The sequence below is a fragment of the Equus caballus genome, chromosome 2, assembly GCF_041296265.1.
Source record: "Equus caballus isolate H_3958 breed thoroughbred chromosome 2, TB-T2T, whole genome shotgun sequence".
Classification (NCBI taxonomy): domain Eukaryota; kingdom Metazoa; phylum Chordata; class Mammalia; order Perissodactyla; family Equidae; genus Equus; species Equus caballus.
The window spans coordinates 68400900-68422668 of record NC_091685.1 but is presented as its reverse complement, the minus strand read 5'-3'; the positions used below and the strand labels follow the sequence as shown (position 1 = coordinate 68422668).

At 37.5% G+C, this 21769-nt stretch overlaps 2 protein-coding genes across 12 annotated transcripts in view; one reads left to right on the top strand and one right to left on the bottom strand.

Annotated features, from left to right (window-relative positions):
• Positions 1-21769, bottom strand: part of SCRG1 (stimulator of chondrogenesis 1) — a 117937-nt gene that overhangs the window by 45915 nt on the left and 50253 nt on the right. The gene's annotated exons all lie outside the window — the stretch shown is intronic.
• Positions 1-21769, top strand: part of SAP30 (Sin3A associated protein 30) — an 82049-nt gene that overhangs the window by 59622 nt on the left and 658 nt on the right. For 8 of the 10 annotated variants that reach the window (XR_011434606.1, XR_011434624.1, XR_011434623.1 and 5 more), the window contains 2 exons: positions 9042-9100; positions 9750-10166. Coding sequence is in view for 4 of the 10 variants with exons in the window: in XM_023636280.2 (XP_023492048.1) it covers positions 9042-9100; positions 9750-9767 (77 nt within the window). In the remaining 6 variants the exon portion in view is untranslated. Of the gene's footprint in view, positions 1-9041; positions 9101-9749; positions 10167-21769 lie in introns of those variants that run through there. The other 2 variants (XM_023636281.2, XM_023636287.2) reach the window with 1 other exon arrangement.

Below are 21769 nucleotides of genomic sequence, written 5' to 3'. Positions count from 1 at the left end.
GAAAGATACAGAGATTTCCCATATACTCCCTGCCTGCACACATGCATGTCCCCCTCATTAACAACAGAGAAATGCCTCAGGCTTTTAAGCACCATCAGTAAAATCATGCGTAAGAAAACTTTTTTTTGAGGACAGGCTGATTTTCATATTAGAGTACTTCAATGCTCTCCACAGCATGCAAGTCTGGCTCTTTTAGGACTAGCGTTTGTGTACCTCAGGGTGGTCTCAGTAGCTAACAGGGAAGAAACATGCATGATCTCTTCTCAGAATTTATAAGAAGTGCAGGAATCACAGCAATACTGCCACCCCAAAGTCATTTTGCCACTTTCTGTCAATGGCCCTAACATTTTCCTAGTTATCCAGGGAGCCATCTTTCATAATGACTTATCCTACTGAAGCCTCTTTATTTAAATAGCTTCCAAGTTGTAGAAATTATGTTGCTGCAACATCTTCCCCATTTCTATGCTCGCTCCCAGTACTCTATTTCAGACTCTTGTATGTGGATTCTGGTCTGTTCTGAGTCTCCTACATAATTCTACCCCTTGCCAGACATTCCTTGTTCCCATCACATAGTTATTATCTATTATCCTATTATCTCATACTTCTGCTCAAAAAGAGAGAAGCTCCCAGATTCCAAAGTCAAACCCTAGAAATTGTCTGGGGCAGTCACCTAGGCTCCTAGGGTCCCCTTTCCATGCGTGAGATCCTAAGACTAGAGTACTCATTTTATGTTTTTGGATGCATTCCCTCAAACTGGTACTTTCTAAGGAACTATCAGATGCAAAAGTTCTTTATAACAATCTATAAGGAGAAAAAAATAATCTAGAACTCGTCTTCACCACAAAAAGGCCTTTGTCCTTTTCCTTTAAATGGTCGTCTAACGCCACCTGGTGTTAAAACTAAACAGTGGCTCTAGGAAAAAAGCAAGAACCTACTGTAAATGTTTTATCTCAAGTTGAGGATCTTTAGCACTGAAAGGAACCTTAAAGATCATTTAGACAGCTGCCTCATTTTATAGATTAGTAATTTATCCAGGATTTAGAGAAAGAACTGGATCCATATGTCTTGAATCTTGGGGTTTTCAATTTTCCAACACGTCCCCATAGGCTCTTAAGTCTCCAAAGGAATTGGTCCAGAGTGATGCTATTTTTGGAAGAAGGCAAAAAAGAATGCTAACATTTATTGATCCCTTATTACAAACCAGTTATTGTGCTAAATGCATTTAGAAACGTGACCTCACATATTCTTCATAAGTAGTCTGTTCTTATTTCTGTTTCACAAATGGACAAAGCAGGATTCAGAAAGGTTGAGCAACTTACTACAGTTACATTGTATTATTTGTTCACAATTATTAATACCCTCCTTGCCCTTGCCATACTTCTGTGTATGGGCCAGATATATGTATTTCCCTGCCCCCACTGACTTTGGGTTTGTCCAATTTGACTTTCTTTGGTCAATGGAATGTGAATGGACTTGATATGTGCCACATGTGAGCAGAAGCCTTAAATTTTGTGGTTTGATTGAGTGCACTTCAGTCCCGACGTTCTCTGTGAGAACAAATGCCTTAGACAGTGACTGTTCCTTCAACCCTGGCTCTTGGAATGAGACAACACGGAGCTGAGCTAAAGCCAGCTGAGCTGAACCCGTCAGAGCCACAGCTGACCCACAGTTAACCTGCAGCCCTCATGAAATGTGAGCAAGAAATAAACATTTCTTTTCAAGCTGCTGAGATTTTGGAGTTGTTTGTTGCTGCAGCAAAAGCTGACCAATACAGGGTTTGAAAGCAAGTGACTGACTTCACAATTTCTCTGGAAACTTTCTGTGAAAAAGCACGCTGCTTCCAGGATGATGTCTAATTTAACTAATTTGAGAACCTTTGTGTTATGTCTTAAGTTGCTGAGGTTCTCACCATCTTCAAGTCTTTGCTTAAACCTACTCTCACTGACACTTATCCCAAGCAACCACATCAATTCTTCAGCCTCCTTCTCTGGCTCTCCCTCCTTGGTACTTTTGATTCCCTTTGCCTTGATCTGCTTTTCCTCTTATTAAAGGCACTCAATACCTCCTAAAGTCTCTATACTTAACTTATTTATCATGCTTGTAGTTTAAAGGTCTTCCTAGCTGAATTTTAAGAGAGAAGGTTTTTGTCTGTTTTGTTTACTGTCATCCCTTAAACAGTGCATGGCACATAGTAGGTCCTAAAAAAATTTGTTAAATGAATGAATGAAAATATGAAAACACTTCTGAAAGAATGGTAGCTGTTGTATTTTAAAAACATGACCAGCAGAGGTCATAGATGAGTTCTTTAAGTATTTTGAACCTGCAACTATTATGTCTGTGTTTGTACAAGATCTGTTCTCTGTGGATGTCTCAGTGATTAGTATGGATTGCCAGATGATCAACTTGGTGGTGGCAGTTAGTATAGATCATGAACACTACTGAAAGGTAAAAATTAATAATGCCTCATATTGGTTTCCCCTGCATATATGACTTAGTCTTGGAGCCAAGCAGAAAAAAAAAAGCAAATGGAAAATAGGACCCAAGATGGGGCAGAAAGTTTTGGCTTTAAGACTGTGTCTATTTATATAAACTGCTTGTAAGTAAAAGTTAAATTCAGTCAAACAACCAGAGAAGATAGTAAATGTTTATTTTCAACTCCCAAACTATTTGCCTAGATTAACAACACAACCTCCCAAAAGTGTGTGTGTGTGTGTATACAAACAGCCTATCAATACCAGGACACTTGATGGACTTTTTGCTCTTCTCTTTTACATAAAAAAAGTGGCAAGCCAAGAATCACAAGCCGTGATCCTGCCTGAGTGTGGCTTATTCTCCCTGGCTCCATAGCTCATGCCTCAATGTCACAGTATGTAACTACATAGAGGGAGAATACAAAGGGATAATGACACTGGATTGGAAGCAAATTGTTTTCTTTAGATTGCATATTGGTTTTGATTGATTGATTAGTTCAAGGATAAACAATTGAGAAGGAAGGAAATTTGGTTTTATTAATTGCCTCCCACATCAGGCACTGTGGTAAGTACTTTCACATATTATCTCACTCACTCCCTGAAGTGAACAATGTCAAAGATAGCACCTAAACTTAGCAGAAGCACAATAATGACTGAATAAATGAAAGAGTGATAAAGTGACTGTTAGGGAAAAGAACTGTTTCTTTGCTTTGTGTTGGTTTGTTTGAGGGAGTTGATTTGTTTTATTTCCTTGATAGAACTAAATCCAATTTAAACCCAGAATGTGGGTACCAGAACGAATAAAGAATCAGTGCTCTTTATTCATTACGTGTCCTTTTATTGGACACTGAAAAGTATGGATAGAATGTGGTTCCTGTCGTGAGACATAAAAGACAGGCATGGATGGAGAGCTAAGATGAATAGATGTTAATTCTGGTCCTGCTGTGAAATTGGCCTTTCCTTTAGATACTGTACCACAAAAATAATCATTACATAATTTCTACCTTTTCTATTGTACAACATGTCATGAGATAAATATGAGATGCCATATTTGAAAGGTTTTGGGTGGTTAAATGGGAAAGCTAGTCAATAAATGGAGATTTAATAAAATTTTTTTTATGATGCCCCTTGGGGAGGAAGTATGACTAACTCACACACTCCATCCAGTAACACATGTTGCTCTGTCTTTGTCTAAATGAGTGGATGAACAAAACAGAACAATAATCTCAATACCATATACTACCTACACCCATTCTGCATTTATGGGTAGAGTGGATTTCCAGATTGAAGAAATCCATTGCATTGGAATATTAGAGATGATGGTTTTCTTGAATTTTGTGTTGGGAAGTAGCGGGATAATATAGTTTTATTCTATCATGAGGCTTGTAGCCATATAAATGCAAGGGCAGATTCTCTTAAGTGAGAATGTGCAAACTAGTCAAAAATATTTTTAGTGGGGGGCAGGTTGGGCAGGAGGATGGGGAAGAGTGGCCATTGGAAGAGTTCCCTCTAAGAGTTTATGGAAGTTCATTATCACTCCAATAGAAGTAAAACAGGGCTTCTTTCTTCTTCTAGTCCCTTTTCTTCCTCTACTGTGCTTAGAGCTTTAGTTAACTATTAGGCATGTAATATATTCATTGAAAGCATAATCACCACACAGAATGTAAAGATGCCAAGCGTGCATGAACAAATTAGAAGTTCTTAGTCAAATCCAAACAAATATATACCTGATAATGGCTTTGGCTGAAATATATTTTTATATTTTATAGCATGTTCACATTTGCCAGTGGTTAACAAAGAGTAAGCTTGCCAAACTTTAATGTGGTACAAATGCCATATTCAAGGCAAAATAAGTGGACTGTTACAGGAATTGGCAAATCAAAGCATTATCAACAGCTGTGGTTTTCAAATGCTTTGTGAGACTGGAATAATAAAGCACATGTGTCTTTAGAGTGGGCATTAATTTTTTAAGTATAACTTAGAATTGTTGGTAGTTTCATATGGTTTTATAGTTACAATCAACTTCTGATTAGATGTGATAATGGCCAAAAGTCAAAAATTGATCGTCTCTAATTAATTAATCAATTAAGGATTTAATTGAGAGACTGCTTTGTTCAATGTCATATACTTGGTGTCAATTGTAACCAATCACTTCACACCCGTCCCCATCCATACTTTTTCCAGAATAGCCATGAATATGTGTTAATTTGACTTTTACCTCTTTCCATTCATCATCATGAGAGGCCATATCTTTAGAAATGAAAAGGTCAAAAGGAAGGAGAATTGTCATAGAGATAATGAAGAAAAACAGTGATTCTAAATTGTTAAACAATTGACCTCTATATAATAGGATTCTATATTATGGTTCCAACTATGTGATGTCACAAACCATTTGAAAAGTGACACAAGATTGACATTTTGCTTTATCTAGTCACTTGAACGGATAAGTTTCATCATAAATATGACCATATATGACACAGATCATTATTTATCAATATCATGAGTTTTAATACTTTAAAAGGCAAATCGACTTACCATAATTACAACTCTGCACCATCAATTAAAAATTGCCTGTCAGAGATTATCTAAAGTCCAGCTTATCTATGCAGGGACAGAATTGCCTCTGTTTTATAAGGAGCAGGCTTAGAGGATCACATTTTGCCTTTGGTGCTGGTGCTGGTTTCAGCTACCTTCAAGAAGACCTGAGTGATCCTGGTTTACTTCAGGAAAAGATTGAGGAGAAACTGTCACAAACCTCAGGATATTAGATTGATTGGAAAGAAAAAAATAATCTGAATTATTAAAGTACTAATTGTGCACTTTAAAAAAAGTGATTTCACTAATTCAAATATTCTTAATAACATACTTGATAGTTACATAGTTGATTTAATCACCAACATTGTTGCCCAGTAAAAGTCCTTTGAAGATGCTTTCAATGCAAAGACAAGACTTGATTCAAGATTTGCAAATCTAAGTTTCTATGTGGTCTAGATGTCCAAGTCGTCATTGTTCTCCTGAGGTCAATAATCTAATTGGACCCATAAATACTTTTTTAATTGAAATGAAACAATGTTTCCAAGAAGAGTCACTGAACCTTTTCAATACCTTAATCAGTCTTCCCTAATCAGTTTAGCACATTAATTTATGTAGTTGATGAAGAAAATGTTTGCTAAAAAAGCTAAATTTTAGGCAATCTGGGGAAATTATTTAAAATTTTAAATTTAGTTCAAATTATTAACAAGAAAATCTTATATTTATATTTTCCTTTAATGTGAATAAACATTTTCACATAATATAATTCTTTTTATTTCTCTTTTGGTAAGATTTTTCTTATAATACTTTGCTGTGAATATAATACCTAAAATGGAAAGTTAACACACAATTAGTTCATATTGGGGGAGACTCTTAGGGAAAATCTTGAGCAGACCACAAAAACTTTAGATATCTGAGGTCAACATAAATGGCTTATTTAGCTGTGCCATGTGGCGTTTCATACTCTTAGTGTTTAGTTATTTGGTTTTATATCTCATTTCTTTTCTTTTCTTTCCTTCTTTTTTTTTTTTTTTTGCTGAGTAAGATTTGCCCTGAGCTAACATCTGTTACCAATCCTCCTCTCTTTTGCTTGAGGAAGATTTTACCTGAGCTAACATCTGTTGCCAATCCTCCTCATTTTCGCTTGAGGAAGATTCGCCCTGAGCTAACATCTGTTGCCAATCCTCCTCATTTTCGCTTGAGGAAGATTCGCCCTGAGCTAACATCTGTGCCAATCTTCTTGTATTTTTTTTTTTTTTGTATGTGGGCTGCCACCTCAGCATGGCCACCAATGAGTTGTGTAGGTCTGCGCCCAGGAATCAAACTCAGGCCCCTGAAGTGGAATGCTCCAAACTTAACCACTAGGCCATGGGGCTGGCCCCTATATCTCATCTCTTAACAAAATAAAAATTGTATCCTTTTCTCAAAGAGGCAAAACAGTGATGTAGTTTACAGGGTAACAATTCACTCTGCTACAAATAGATATCTCCATTTTGTCACTAAATAGTTTTAACATGTCACTAAAAAATTTAAAAAATATTATTAGCTGCTTCTTCCACTGACCCACAGTAGCTTCATTAAAGCAAATAATATGAACTTTGGATGTCAAGTTAGGATGCATCTGATTGGCACCAGGCATTGCTCTAAAGAGCAACTGATATAGAGCTAACCTACTGGACTATCAGTTTGCAAAGCCATTTTCTATACACACTGAGCCTAAGAAATGTGTGAAGCTCATTACATTGAGTGATTTTACAAACCAAAGCAGACAACATGATATGTAGAATTTGTCAGTCATCATCTATTTCTATTAGTTTTCCTAGTTCCTATGCCAATCATCAGAAAACAATTACATATACACTTTATGACTTCTTAGCTGACAAGACTTTGCTGCTGTGGGAATACTTGCATGGTTCTGTAACATCATTTAAAAAATTTAAGGCTGAGTAAACCCATAAGTAAAAGTATATTTTCAAAGAAAAATACAAAAGAGTTATCAGTAAGTTGCCAATTTCAGGACCACCATTTTGACTTTTTAATTTGGTCTTAGGACATTCTTTTCATTTTCCAAAAGATTTCTCATTACTAATTGGGAGAGTTTGGTCATAAACTCAGAAGGCAACATTGTTAAAAAAAGATCACTGTATGCTTTCTTTGAGTTTTGTTCAACAGCAAAGAATTTTCTGGCTGTTTTAATTGGTAGCTGGCTTTCCAATGCAATGATGCTATTTCACTCCACTTAATATAAAAGACATCCGTTTCCATGTCTCTCACGCATCTACTGGATTTCTTCTTGTTTCTCCTAAGGGGGAAGTATGGTAGGCTACTGTATTTCCAAGCCTAGAATCCTTTGTGCTGTTAGAGCTCTGTACTCTTTTATCCCATTGGCTCGAGGCCCAATGAGACTCGCAAGAGGACTGCATTCAGAACATTCATTCCTTAGAGCAGCATGCCTCACCCATCTTTTATCTTATATAAGCCTTGCCAGTGCCAATCCACCCCTGGAATAATCAGATTAACCCCATTTCTTCTCCTCTTGCCTGCTGCATCCCCCTCCTCTATCCTTGCATCTTCTCCAATATTTATTGAACGTTCGCAATAGACCAGATAAACCCAGAATTTTACATGTGAAGCGAGAATGCTCCTTTAGGCCTAGCTAGCAAGACTCTTGGTGCCACTTTTATGCCATCATTCCCATGCACTGGGGGCTGGGACCCTAAGCTAAAAGTTCTCCTGGGGTAAGCTTACCAGATTAAGCAAATAAAAATACAGGAAGCCCAGTTAAATTTGAATTTAAGATAAACTATAGAAAAAAAAGTTAGTGTAAATATGTCCCAAATATTGCATAGGAGGTACTTACGTTAGAATATTATTGGTTGTTTATCTGAAATTCAATCTGGGTGGCTTAAACAATGTAAATGTATTGCCTCCCAGTTCTGGGGGCTGTAAGTTTGAAATCAAGGTGTCAGCAGAATTGATTCTTTCTGAGGGCTGTGAGGGAAGAATTTACTTCAGACCTCTCTCCTTGGCTTGTAGACGGCTGCCTTCATATTCACATGGTGTTCTCACTGTATATGTGTGTCTGCGTCCAAATTTTCCCTTTTTATAAGTAAACCAGTCATATTGGACTAGGGCCCACCCTAATGCCCTCACTTTAACTTAATTACTTCTGTAAGGACCCTATCTCCAAATAAGATTACACTTTGCGGTCAGTACTGGGAGTTGGGACTCTAAAATATCTTTTTTGGGGAGACACAATTCAACTCATAATAGGTTGCTTAAGGACTTAAATATGGGAACTGAGATGAAGCACCTAACAGAAATCCTGGGCTATAGGAAATACTTAATAAATAGCAGCTGTCATAGTTATTATTAATGATTTTGTCTTCTGTTTTTTTTGGAATGATCTTATGAATACATGCTTGCTATCTGTGATTAATGGTCATATATAGAGAGGGTCTATGTGGGAAAAATGTGTAAATATCCAGAAAATGTCAGACATAAGAATCAATTATTGATAATAATAGACTTTATGATTAGATATGTCTTTGGGGTGGAGAGGAGGGAAAGAGCATGGATATAGGATAGATAGTGACTAGAGGTGATAGAATTTAATTGTCCAGACTGACTGATTTTGAATTGATTAACACTCCATTTTAATTCACTTTGAAAACAGAGTCAAAGAAAGGGACAGAATCAAAGTTTATCCTTGAGCAATAAAATTTGTGCCAGAAACAGTCAGAATCATTGTGGTTTTAGAACAAAAAAGGTCATTAGAGGATCAGCCACTTGACTCTGCTGACATAAAAATTCAGACTGTAATTATTCTACAAACATAATTACTTGGAAAATGTTTACTAGGGTAACATTTTCAAGCTTCTGAGGGATTTAAAAATGAAAAATTTTCTGTGGCACTTTTGGTTTCAGTGTGTAATTTGAAGAGAAATTCTCACTGTTAATAAAACTAGAAAGGAGAAAATCATATTTGTTAGTTCATGGAGAGAGACATCTGGTTTGATCTTGAACTTTTCCCTTCAGGACATCCTCCATGGCAGATGGGTAACCAAGACAGTGCGATGGAATGCCTGGTTGAGAGGGTGAGTCTTTAAGATGAAGGGTTATTGTGTGAGAATCTGGTCTCCATTAAGAATAGAACAAGGGGAAATATGTTGATATGTAGAAGGAAGAATTTAGGCTAGATCCAAATACTCTCTGTATTGGTAATCAGTAAAAATAAATCTCTAAGAGAGGCTAAGTAATAGTATTCCTAAGAAGATGTGTAAAATTATGATAGAAATTACGTTGTTAATAGTTTTCAAAACCATAAGGCCTTCTGAATATTCTATTCAGCATATGAGATTTGCATTACCTTACCCAGTTTTCCAATATCACTGTCTTTTCTAAATAATCCTTCTGATTATTATTACTCAATTCAATAAAATAATATATTTTTAAAGAATGGATGGTTGGGTTTGATTAAATTGATCAAGTTGAAAGTTAATTTTGGTGTTGTAAAGGCATAGTCATATAATTTTCCCACTCAAAGATTTCCATTAAAGTCAGGCCAAAGAAAAATTGAAAATGGAGAGAGTTTTAAATATTAAATTTAAGGCCTGAATCCTGATTTTCCCAGGGAGAGCCTAGATTTCTTTGAGGATGGGGCTGGTTCTTTCTTTTTTTTTCAAACCTGATTCCAAAGAATCTTTCTCATAAGGAAACATTCATACCCTCTGTTTTGCTTTGTAGAGTACCAGTAAACTTTGAACTACGTTTGTGAGAGGTGAACAGAAGGGGTGCTGCAATCTCCATCTTGATTGTTTCTGTTGATTGAAGCTGGCAGATAATTGCATAAATCTTCTTTTCACTTTGCCTAAGAAGATATGTTGAATGCAAATCTCTAAGGGATCAAAAGTGGTTACCAAGCAAGTCCATTTTCAGAATTGACTCCATATACAAAGGAATCTCGACAGATGACAAGAACAGAAAGGTTAAAATATAAATACATGAAAAATAACAACATGGGACTTTCATTTCTAGCAATATTTCTGACTAGATAATCTGAAAACTCTCTTACTAAAAATCACGTAGATATATTGGATAAAAATATGAAATGTATGCTTTTAAGTGCTAATAAGAAAGTAAAGTAAATACGTTAGAACCTTATCTTTTGACTGTTCTGGATTTACTTTTTTGCCAGTCTGGTTAACAGTGGGTTTGGGTTTTAGTGGCTATCAAAGTACAGGAGACAAATTTTTTGGTCCATGAAGGGCAGAAATTTGGAACCAAGGCCCTCAAATAAATAACCCTTGAATGACTATACATCTGTGAAAGGAGAGAACTGAAAATGTTTATCCCCTCCCAAAGGGAGGCTTAAAGGAAACTCTTTTGTTTAGCCTAATCTATTGGGGAAGAGGGAAAGGAAGGAAAACCCTGAGAGTCTGAAAACCTCAGGCTGCCCTCACTCAAGTTTAGGATTTGAAGGGCCTAGATTCTCCAACAAAATAGTATAAAAGGCAGTCTCAGGAGGACTGACGTCAGCAGCATGGCAGCATGAGATGCTCCCTTTGTCTCTCCCCTTCAATCTACCACTGGTCAAACACCCATAACTCAACACAGGTTCCTCTGCCCAACACACCAGGATACCAGAGAGGTCCACACATCTGTATATCTGAAGGTGGGTGGATTGGAACACACAGAGGCAGAACCAGGGGAAAAGTAGAGACAGTGTCCATGATCCTGGCCCCTGGCCGTGGCAGCTGAGCTTGCAGCCCGAGGGAACCCAGTAGCAGCAGCAGAGGTGGCACATATAACTCTGTCCTCCTGGCCACAGTGGCACTCATGGCCATAGCCCTATACACAAGGCAGCAGTGGCAGTGGTGCCCATAACCCTAGTCCCTCCAGCCACAGCAGTGCTTGCAACTCTGGCCCCCCCATATACAGTAGCAGTGCCTGTGAACCCAACAATCCTGGATGTGGTGGGGTACCTGAAAATCTTATCCACCCTACCCTCCTCTCCCTCAGCCACAGCAGCAGTGCCTGCAACCCAGGTGACCCCACCACAGAGGAGGCACCTGCCATCCTGGTGCCCCCATGGTGGTGCCAATGGTTGTAGCAACACCAGCAGCTGCAAGGCACCAGCAACCCTAGAGGCACAAGCAGTGATGGGAGGGCATCAGCAACAGTTCTGACAGAGGTGGTGTAGGGTGGAAAGTGCCAATTCTCAAATATACCTAGAGGCAGCTCAGGTAAGAGAAACCAAAAACTTGTGCCATAGTGCCACCTACTGAAAAAAAAAAAGGGCTTCTAATTACCAACCTGTTGAATTGTTAGAATCAAAGTAAAGCTTTACCTAAGTAAGAAAAATATTCACTACTTCAAACGTGCCAGCAGGGGAACAACTCTTCAAACAAGAGTAACACAGAATCACAAAAAGAAAATGACAATTCTCCAGAAACCAAGCTTAAAGTCACAGAAGATTATGATCTAACTGATAGAAAATTCAAAATAGCTGCCATGAAGAAATTCAACAAGCTACATGAAAACTCAGAGAGGCAGTTCATTGAGCTCAGGAATAAAATTAACGAACAGAAGGAATACTTTACCAAAGAGATAGAAACTCTAAAAAATAACCAAAATCAGAAATTCCAGAGCTGAAGAGCTCAATAAATGAGACGAAGAATGCATTAGAAAGCATTGGAAATAGAGCATATCATATGAAAAAGAGAACTAGTGAGCTTAAAGATAGAAATCTAGAAGTGATTCAGGTAGAAGAGAGATAACTAAGATTTTTAAAAGATGAAGAAACTCTATGAGAACTATTCAATTCCATTAGAAAAGGCAACATAAGGATAATGGATATTCCAGAAGGAGAAGAGAGGAAGAAGGGAGCAGAGAGCTTATTTACAGAGATAATACCTGAGACCTCCCAAACGTGGGGAAGGAAATAGATATACAAGTTCACGAAGCTAACAGAACACCTAACTATCTCAGTGCAAAAAGACCTTCTCCAAAACACATTATATTAAAATTGTCAAAAGTCAATGATAAAGAAAGAATTGTAAAGGCAGCCAGGGGAAAAAGAGAGTAACCTACAAAGGAACCATTAGGCTATGGCAAATTTCTCAGCAGAAACTCTACAGGCCAGGAGAGAGTGGAATGACATACTCAAAATATTGAGAGATAAAAACTGTCAGCCAAGAATATCTGATCTAGCAAAGTTATCCTTCAGATATGAAGGAGAAATAAAGGCTTTCCCAGATAAATGAAAGCTGAGGGAATTCATCACCACTAGACCTGCCTTGCAAGAAATGCTGAAAGGGGTTCTTCTACCTGAAATGTAATGGCAAAAGTACACAAAACTTTGAGTATGATGATAAATAGACAAAATCAGAAAATTGCAACGCTATATCAGAATAAGTTGTTAACACTTAATTATAGCATAAAGGTTAAAGGAGAAAAAACCATTAAAAATAACTATAGCCACTTCAATTTGGTAATGAACTCAGAACACAAAAAGAGATAATTTATGAAAACTAAAATATAAAAGGGAAAGAAGAAAAAGATGCAAACTTTAGAGGCAAATGAAGATAAGATGCTATCCATAGAAAAAGGACTATCTTACCTATGAGACATTTTAAACAAACCTCATGGCAACCACAAAACAAAAATATAGGGCAGAGACATGAGACATAAAAATGAAGAAACTGAGACAAACACTGTAGAAAATCACCAAACTAAAATGGCAGACAGAAACCTAAGGACAAAGAAACAATAGAGATATAGAACAACCAGAAAACAAAAGATAAAATGGCAGTATTAAGTTATCATATATCAATAATCACCCTAAAGGTAAACAGATTGAATTCACCAATCAAAAGACACAGAGTGGCTGGATGGATTAAAAAATAAGACCCAACAATATTCTGCCTCCAGGAACCTCATATTAGCTCTAAAGACAAACGTAGGCTCAAAGTGAAGGAATGAAAGATAATACTCCAAGCAAATGGCAGCCCAAAGAAACAAAACAACAAAAAAATGAGGGTAACCATACTCATATCAGACAGAATAGACTTCAAGCCAAAAAAGGTAACAAAGATGGACATTATATAATGATAAAGGGGGATAATCCATCAAGAAGATATAACGTTTATTAGTATATATACATCTACAAAGGAGCACCAAAATATATAAATAAATTATTAATGACCTAAAGCAAGAAATTGATGCCACTATAATAATAGTAAGGGACTTTAACACCCCAATTATATCAATAAATAGACCAGACAGAAAGTCAACAAGGAAACATCAGCCTTAAATAAAACATTAGACCAGACGGACTTAACAGATATATATAGCACATTCCAACCAAAAGCAGCAGAATACACATTTTTCTCAAGTCTACATGGAACATTCTCAAGGATAGACCATATGTTGCAATACAAAACAAGACAATAAATTTAAGAAGACTGAAATCATATCAAGCATCTTTTCCAACCACAAAGACATGAAACTAGAAATCAACTATAAGAAGAAAGCTGAAGGGGCTGGCCCCATAGTTGAGTGGTTAAGTTCACATGCTCCACTTCGGTGGCCTGGGGTTTCACTGGTTTGGATCCTGGGCACAGACATGGCACCACTCATCAGGCCATGCTGAGGTGGCATCCCACATAGTACAACTGGAGGGACCTATAGCTAGAATATACAACTATGTACTGGTTGGGGGGGCTTTGGGGAGAAGAAGAAGAAGTGAAAAAAGAAAAAAGAAGATTGGCAACAGATGTTAGCTCAGGTGCCAATCTTTAAAGAAGAAAAAAAGAAGAAGAAAGCTGAAAAAATCACACATATGTGGAGATTAAACAACATCCTACTGAACAACTATTGGGTCAATGAAGAAATCAAAGAAGAAATTAAAAAGTACTTGAAGAAAAATGAAAGTGAAAATAAGACATATCAAAATCTATGTGATACAACAAAAGTAGTACTAAGAGAGACATTTATAGCAAGACAGGCCTACCTCAAGAAACAAGAAAAATCTCAAATAAACAATCTAACCTTACATGTAAAGGAACTAGAAAAAGCCCAAACAAACAAACAGAGCAAACAAAGCCCAAAGACAGTAGAAGGAAGGAAATAAAAATTAGAGAAGCAATAAATGAAAAAGAGAATAAAAAGAACTCGAGTAGAAAAGATCAATGAAGCTAAGATATGATTCTTTGAAAAGATAAAAAAAATTGACAAATCTTTAGGTAGACTCACCAAGAAAAAAGAGAGAAGGCTCAAATAAATAAAATCAGAAACAAACGAGGAGAAGTTACAATGGATACCACAGAAATACCAAGGATTATAAGAGGCTACTATGATGGCTATATGCCAACAAATTGGACAACCTAGAAGAAATAGATAAATTCCAAGAGTCATAAAACCTTCCAAGACTGAATCATGAAGAAATAGAAAATCTGAATAGACTGATCACTAGTTAGGAAATTGAAACAGTAATCAAAAAACAAAGTACAGGACAAGACAACTTCACTGGTGAATTCTATCAAATATTCAAAGAAAATTTAACATCTATCTTTCTCAAACTCTTCCAAAAAATTAAAGAGGAGGGAACACTTCCCAACTCTTTAATGAGGTCAAAATTACCCAGATGCCAAAACCAGACAAGGACAACACACAAAAAAGAAAATTACAGGCCATTATCTCTGATGAACATAGATGCAAAAATCCTCAACAAATATTAGCAAACGGAGTACAACAGTACATTAAAAGAATCATACACCACAATCAAGTGGGATTCATTCCAGGGATGCAGGGATGGTTCAACATCTGCAAATCAATCAACATGATATACCACATTAACAAAATGAAGGATAAAAATCATACAATCATCTCAATAGATGCAGAAAAGGCATTTGACAAGATTCAACATCCATTTATGATAAAACTCTCAATAAAATGTATATAGCAGGAATGTACCTCAACATAATAAAGCCCATATATGACAAACCCACAGCTAACATCATACTCAACAGTGAAAAACTGAAAGCTATCCCTCTAAGAATAGGAACAAGATAAAGATGCCCACTTTCACCACTCTTATTCAACATAGTATTGGAAGTCCTAGCTGGAGCAATTAGGCAAAGAAAAGAAATAAAAGGCATCCAAACTGAAAAGGAGGAAGTAAAACTGTCACAATATGTGGATGAAATGATTTTACACATATAAAATCTTAAAGATTCCACCAAAAAACTTTTAGAAGTAATAAACAGATACAGTAAAGTTTCAGGGTACAAAATCAATACCCAAAAAATCTGTCACATTTCTATACACTAACAGCAGGATAGCAGAAGGAGAAATTAAGAAAAGAATCCTGAGGCCAGCTCAGTGGCGCAGTGGTTAAGTTCACACGTTCCGCTTCTGTTGCCGGGGGTTTGCCGGTTTGGATCCTGGGTGCGGACATGGCACCACTTGGCAAGCCATGCTGTGGTAGGCATCCCACATATAAAGTAGAGGAAGATGGGCATGGATGTTAGCTCAGGGCCAGTCTTCCTCAGCAAAAAGAGGAGGATTTGCAGCAGATGTTGGCTCAGGGCTAATCTTCCTCAAAAAAAAGAAAAGAAAAGAAAAGAAAAGAAAAGGAAGTCCCATTTATAATTAGAACAAAAAGAATAAAATACTTAGGAATAAATTTAACCAAGGAGGTGAAAGACCCGTACATTGAAAACTATAAGACATTGTTGAAAGAAATTGAAGAAGAAACAGAAATGGAAAGATATCCTGTGCTCACGGATTGAAAGAATAAACATTGTTAAAATATCAATATTACCTAAAGTAATCTACATACTCAATTCAGTCCCTATCAAAATGTCAAAGACATTTTTCACAGAAATAAAACAAAAAATCCTCAAATTTGTATGGAACCACGAAAGACCCCAAATAGCTAAAGCAATCCTGAGAAAAAAAGAACAAAGCTGGAGGAATCACTCTCCCAGATTACAAATTATGCTACGAAGCTATAGTAATCAAAAAGGTATGATATTGGCAGAAAAACAGACACATAGATCAATGGGATGGAATTGAGAGCCCAGAAATAAACCCACACATATATGGACAACTAATTTATAATAAAGGAGCCAAGAACATACAATGGAGAAAGGAAAGTCTCTTCAATAAATGGTATTGGGAAAACTGGACAGCCACATGCAAAAGTATGAAACTAGACCACTACCTTATACCATACACAAAAGTTAACTCAAAATGGATTAAATATTTGAATGAAAGACTTGAAACCATAAAACTCCCAGAAGAAAACATAGGCAGTATGCTTTTTGACATTGATCTTAACAGTATCTTTTTGAATAGCATGTCTCCTCAGGCAAGAGAAACAAAAGAAAAAATAAACAAATCGGACTACATCAAACTAAAAAGCTTCTGCACAGCAAAGGAAACCATCAACAAAACAAAAAGACAACCTAACAATTGGGAGAAGATATTTTAAAATCATATATCTGATAAGGGGTTAATATCCAAAATATACAAAGAACTCATACAACTCAACAACAAAAAACCCAAACAACCCAATTAAAAAACGGGCAGAGGATCTGAATAGACATTTTTCCAAAGAAGACATACAGATGGCCAACAGGCACATGAAAAGATGTTCAACATCACTAATTACTAGGGAAATGCAAATCAAAACCACAGTGAAATATCACCTCATTCCCATTAGAATGGCTATTATCAAAAAGACAAGAAATAACAAGTGTTGGAGAAGATGCGGAGAAAAGGGAACCCTCGTACACTGTTGGAGAGAATGTAAATTGGTGCGGCACTATGGAAAATAGTATAGAGATTCCTCAAAAATTAAGAATAGATCTACCATATGATCTGGCTATTTCTCTTCTGAATATTTATTTGAAGAATATGAAAACACTAATTCTAAAAGATATGTTCACCCCTATGTTCATTGCAGCATTATTTACAATAACCAACATACAGAAATAACCTAAGCACCCCTCAATGGCTGAATGGATAAAGAAAATGTGGTATATATATATATATATATATATATATATATATATATATACACAATGGAATACTACTCAGCCATTAAAAAAAGATGAAATCTTGCCATTTGCAACAACATGGATGGACCTTAAAGCTGTTATGCTAAGTGAAATAAGTCAGAGATGGAGAAGGACAAATACCATATGATTTCACTCATATGTAGAATATAAAAAAAATAAATGAACAAACAAAACAAAACCACATAGATTCAGAGAACAGATTAGTGGTTATCAGAGGGAAAGGGGGTGAGGGGGCATGAAATGGATATGGAGGTCAATTGTATGGTGATAGATGGAAACTAGATTTGGGTGGTGAGCACACTGTAGTGTATACAGAAGTCAAATTATAATGTACACATGCAACTTATATAATGTTATAAACCAGTGTTAGCTCAATGAAAAAAAAAGCAGTCTCAGGCTGGTAATAATACTGGTGCCCTTAATAAAAGTAATTAAAAGCTTCATTTAGAAAGACAAATTTTCAACCCTGCACAGGATTCCTATAAAGTCCCACCAGGGATGGCCCCATGGCATAGTGGTTAAGTTCAGCATGCTTTGCTTTGGCAGCCTGGGTTCCCAGGTTTGGATCCCAGGTGTGGACCTACACCACTTGTCAGCTGTGCTGTGACAGCAACCCACATAGAAAATAGAGGCAGATTGGCACAAATGTTAACTCAGGGCTAATCTTCTTCAAGCGAAAAAAGAGGAAGATTGGCAATAAATCTTAGCTCTAGGTGAATCTTCCTTACTAAAAAAAAGAAAATCCCACCAAACATGAACTCATAATTCTAAATTACAAAATACATGAAGAAACAATTCAGAATCATTGGCAATAACAATCAATATAATTAGACCCTAAACTTCAGAAATAGATTACAAAATAAGTATATTTAAAATTGTTAAAGAGGAAAAGCAAACACTGCTGAAATACTTACTAGGAGTAACTTTTCAGGCCTACAAAGGGATTAATTTGCACACTCTCTCGTATGTCATTTTAATTAAGAAATAACTCATGGTTGGACTTCTGCTTATGGGCAGGAAGGTACACCATGTTATTTTCAGACCAACCCTCCTGTATATGCTGGAGTTCATTAAGCAAAACTAAGCATGGGAATAGGCACAGTTGCTGGCCTTTAACTGGAGGCCATTGAGCAAAGGGAAGTTTGAATCTGTATTCCAGCTGAAGCCAAGTTTGGAAAGCAGACTGACTAATTCCAGAAGGGTGGAAAGAGTGAGAACCAAATGAAAGAGAAGCAAGCCAAAGCCAGTGAATTTAGGAGGTGGAGAATGTGATGTTCCTTAAGGCAAAAGAATACAAATGGAAGCAACCATTTATAGGTCACCTTCAAAGGAGGCTGTGGTTGGGAGCTGGCTTGCACAATATTCAGAAGTGTTGTTTTGACTGAAGTGAAGCCAGATCCAGTGAAAGAAATCTAATTTCAGAAAGAAACTGTCTGCTAGTGTGTTAATAGGAGATTTTAATCCCTGGAACTATATGTATTTAACTGAGCTTGGTTTCGCTGGTCTCCACCCCAGGAACTTCTGTCCTTTGTTATGTGGGTATTGGAGACAAAACTACCAGAGTCTTCTGTCTTGACTGATGAGCTTCCAGATGAATAGGAACGAACAAGTTTAAAACTAGAATCAGGCCTTAATATCTTGTCCTAATGTGAATTTAGCATCATGTCAGGTCTGTAGGAAGCCATCATGATGAAAGGACGTATGTTGAAGTCATGTGACGGTTTCTTTCATCCACATTCAGTTGTTTGGAAGTTTTTGGTACCTGTTTTTAGGATAAGGAATGGAATAGACAATTAAATAAATAAAGCCAATTCAAACTGCTTTTGCTTAAGAAATTTCCGGATTTCCAGACAGGAAACAGCTGTCTTTATAAACAGAATCCAACTCAAAGGTAAAAGCCAGATTAGCATACTTAATGGGAACACATATTAGTTGGCCATTATGGTGTTATAAAATGAAACACTCTAGTTAAATAAGGATAATTTAGAGCCAAGGGACCTGGAAACTCAGGCAATTATGTTTTCTTCCTCCCTCCCTCCATTCCTCTCTCCCTCTCTCCTTCTTTCCCTTCTCCTCCTTTTCCTCCTCCCTCTCTCTTCTCTTCTGCTTGTTCCTTTTCTCTCTAGCTGTCTTTGCAGGCAACCTTTTTGATCTGCCCATCTGCATCTGCCACATGGTGGCCTCAGACCTGCTCCCAAAGTTTGACTGTGCTGCACTCTGTGTTTTCATTTCAGTCTGTGTCAGGTGTTGCAATCAGATGCCTCTTTCAGCCTGAGGCAGGCATGGAGATGGTAGAAATAATCATAGTTCTAAAAGTAATAGAAAGATAGAGAGTGGAGTTTCTTTTTATCTCCTTGAATAAAAATAGAGCCAGTCTTCACTCCATGGGATAACAGGGCACTTGAGATGATTCATACAGTTTCATGTGGCTCTTCTCTGCTTCTCTCAGATATTGTTGAAGCTGGTGGAACTGGTATTTTTTGGAAAACCTCGTGTGATCAAGGGATTCTGATGATCAACAGGTTTAGGATATGTTATTATATAAAATAAAAACTTTGTTCTTTTTTTTTTTTAGAACTTAGATTCAGAATTCAGTGTTTTGGTTTTTTTTTCCATTCAAAGTCTGATCTAGGAGCATCAAGGTGTTGACAGTCTCTATCCTGATAGGGCCAGTGGGGAACAGTAGGGTAGAAGAGACAAAAGGCAATGAGCTTCCCTTAGAGGCTGATTTTGCAGGCTTTTGTTCATCTCCACCCAGTGTCAAGGCCAATCATGGGTCCTCAGAGCCAAGGCAGCTCTGGCAGCTTCCTTTTCCACATCGGGACACCTTCTCTGTCTGGGTACTGGGGCTCTGAGGGATCATCTGCTGTCGGGATGCTGGGAGTCCACATCCTAAATGATCAGTGCAGAGCTCTTTCCAGGTTGTTTCCTTTGTAGGATTTCAAGATATAGTCACCAGGCATCTGACTTCTTAAAGAAACAGCCACATATGTCCACAGAAACTGCCAGGAGCTTATGGAGTAAATGGAAAACAAAATAAATAAAAGAACATAGCCAAGGTCAGCAGCAACAAGGAGTCTCATTTAACTTTAGCCAGGGTCAAGTTTCTTGCTTTGTGACTTTGAAATGAAACACAGAGCAGAGAGCCTCAGCATTTTTTCAGACTCTTGTGAAAAAGGTGAAAGAAGGTGTCTTTCAGGCAGCACGGATCCTCACCCCCTCCCTGCGCGCCTCCTCCTCGGGGCTCGAAAAATTAAGGGAATCAAGAACTTTCCGCTCAAAGTCAGGCAAAAGGAGGCCAAATCTGTCAAGATCATGAAAAATAAGGATAACGTGAAGTTTAAAGTTCGGTGCAGCAGATACCTTTACACCTCGGCCGTCACGGACAAGAGAAGGCAGAAAAATGGAGGCAGTCCTTGCCCCTGGGTTTCCCAGAGAAGGAGCTGAAATGAACAGACACACTGATTTAACTGTATTAAAATTTAAAAAATTCAAACACACAAATAAAGTTTTTTAAAAGGCTGCTTGTTTTCTAATTGCGCCAATTGGCCAATCTCGTATGGGGTCCAGTTCGGGTAATATTGTTGCATTACTTAGCGTGGAATAGTGATCAGGAAATTCACTAGGCATGTGGTTTTTCAATAGTGGAATCTGTTGACACGAAAAATCCTCAGCACATTGGGTGATTCAAATGCACTTTCATAATTTGCTCTCAATTTACCCCCTTTGTTATTTCCACATTTCACGAGAATCCGTCACTTCTCTCTGAATTATGTGCTGCTCAGGACTGATGCTATACCACCCACTCAGGGAGGGCAACCTCAGCTTCTTGAACTCATAGAACCTATTGTTCTGTCCCTTTCTTACCCAGTGCTGTCACTGCAGCCCTACACTCCAGCTGGGAGGGCAGGGAAATGACTCCCCAGGGAGCCATTCATCAGGGTCATAAATGTTCTGTGTTTTACTAAGTTCCATCAAAGTTCACCCCCACACGAAGCAAAACAATCGTTCTCTATGCATTCTTTTTTCTGTATCAACATATACATTACCCGTAAAAGTGCATAGGTAAACTATTAGTGTACGTGTGATGGGTAAACCTGAAGCTGTGTGCACATCTGTACACAAGCTGAGTGCTGGCGTGTTTGTCAGTAAATTCAAGCATCTGGCGGTGCTTCAAAGACACCTTGGTGCCTAGCTGAACCACCGTCTTCCCAGGCTTCAAGTGCATACTACGACTGCTTATGTGCTTGGATTTTCATTAATTACTCTTCTCCAGTTTTCTTCCCAGCCTCCCAGGTGTACTGATTTTAATTACTTCTCTCATCTAAGCATCTCCAAAGACTGTAAGAGACTACTTAGCAGGCCGAGCCTGCTGCCAGCTTTTCCCTCTCCGCCTTTTTTGCCCACACACCCAAATTAACCAGAAACATTCATTGCTCAGTAATGAGGTTGAGATTCCTCTGTGGAGTCCTGGAAGACATAAAAGGCAGGCTGTCTTTATGTTAACATCAACTCTCGCTTTCATCGTCTTATTTCTACTATACTCTCTCTGCGACTTACTTTAGAAATAAAGCAAACATTACCCCGGCATCCCAGAGCACGCAGTCCTGTTATTGAGCAGTCTTAGGACAATTTACTGTGTAAGACACCCAAAGCAAAACAAGACACACACACACAGTA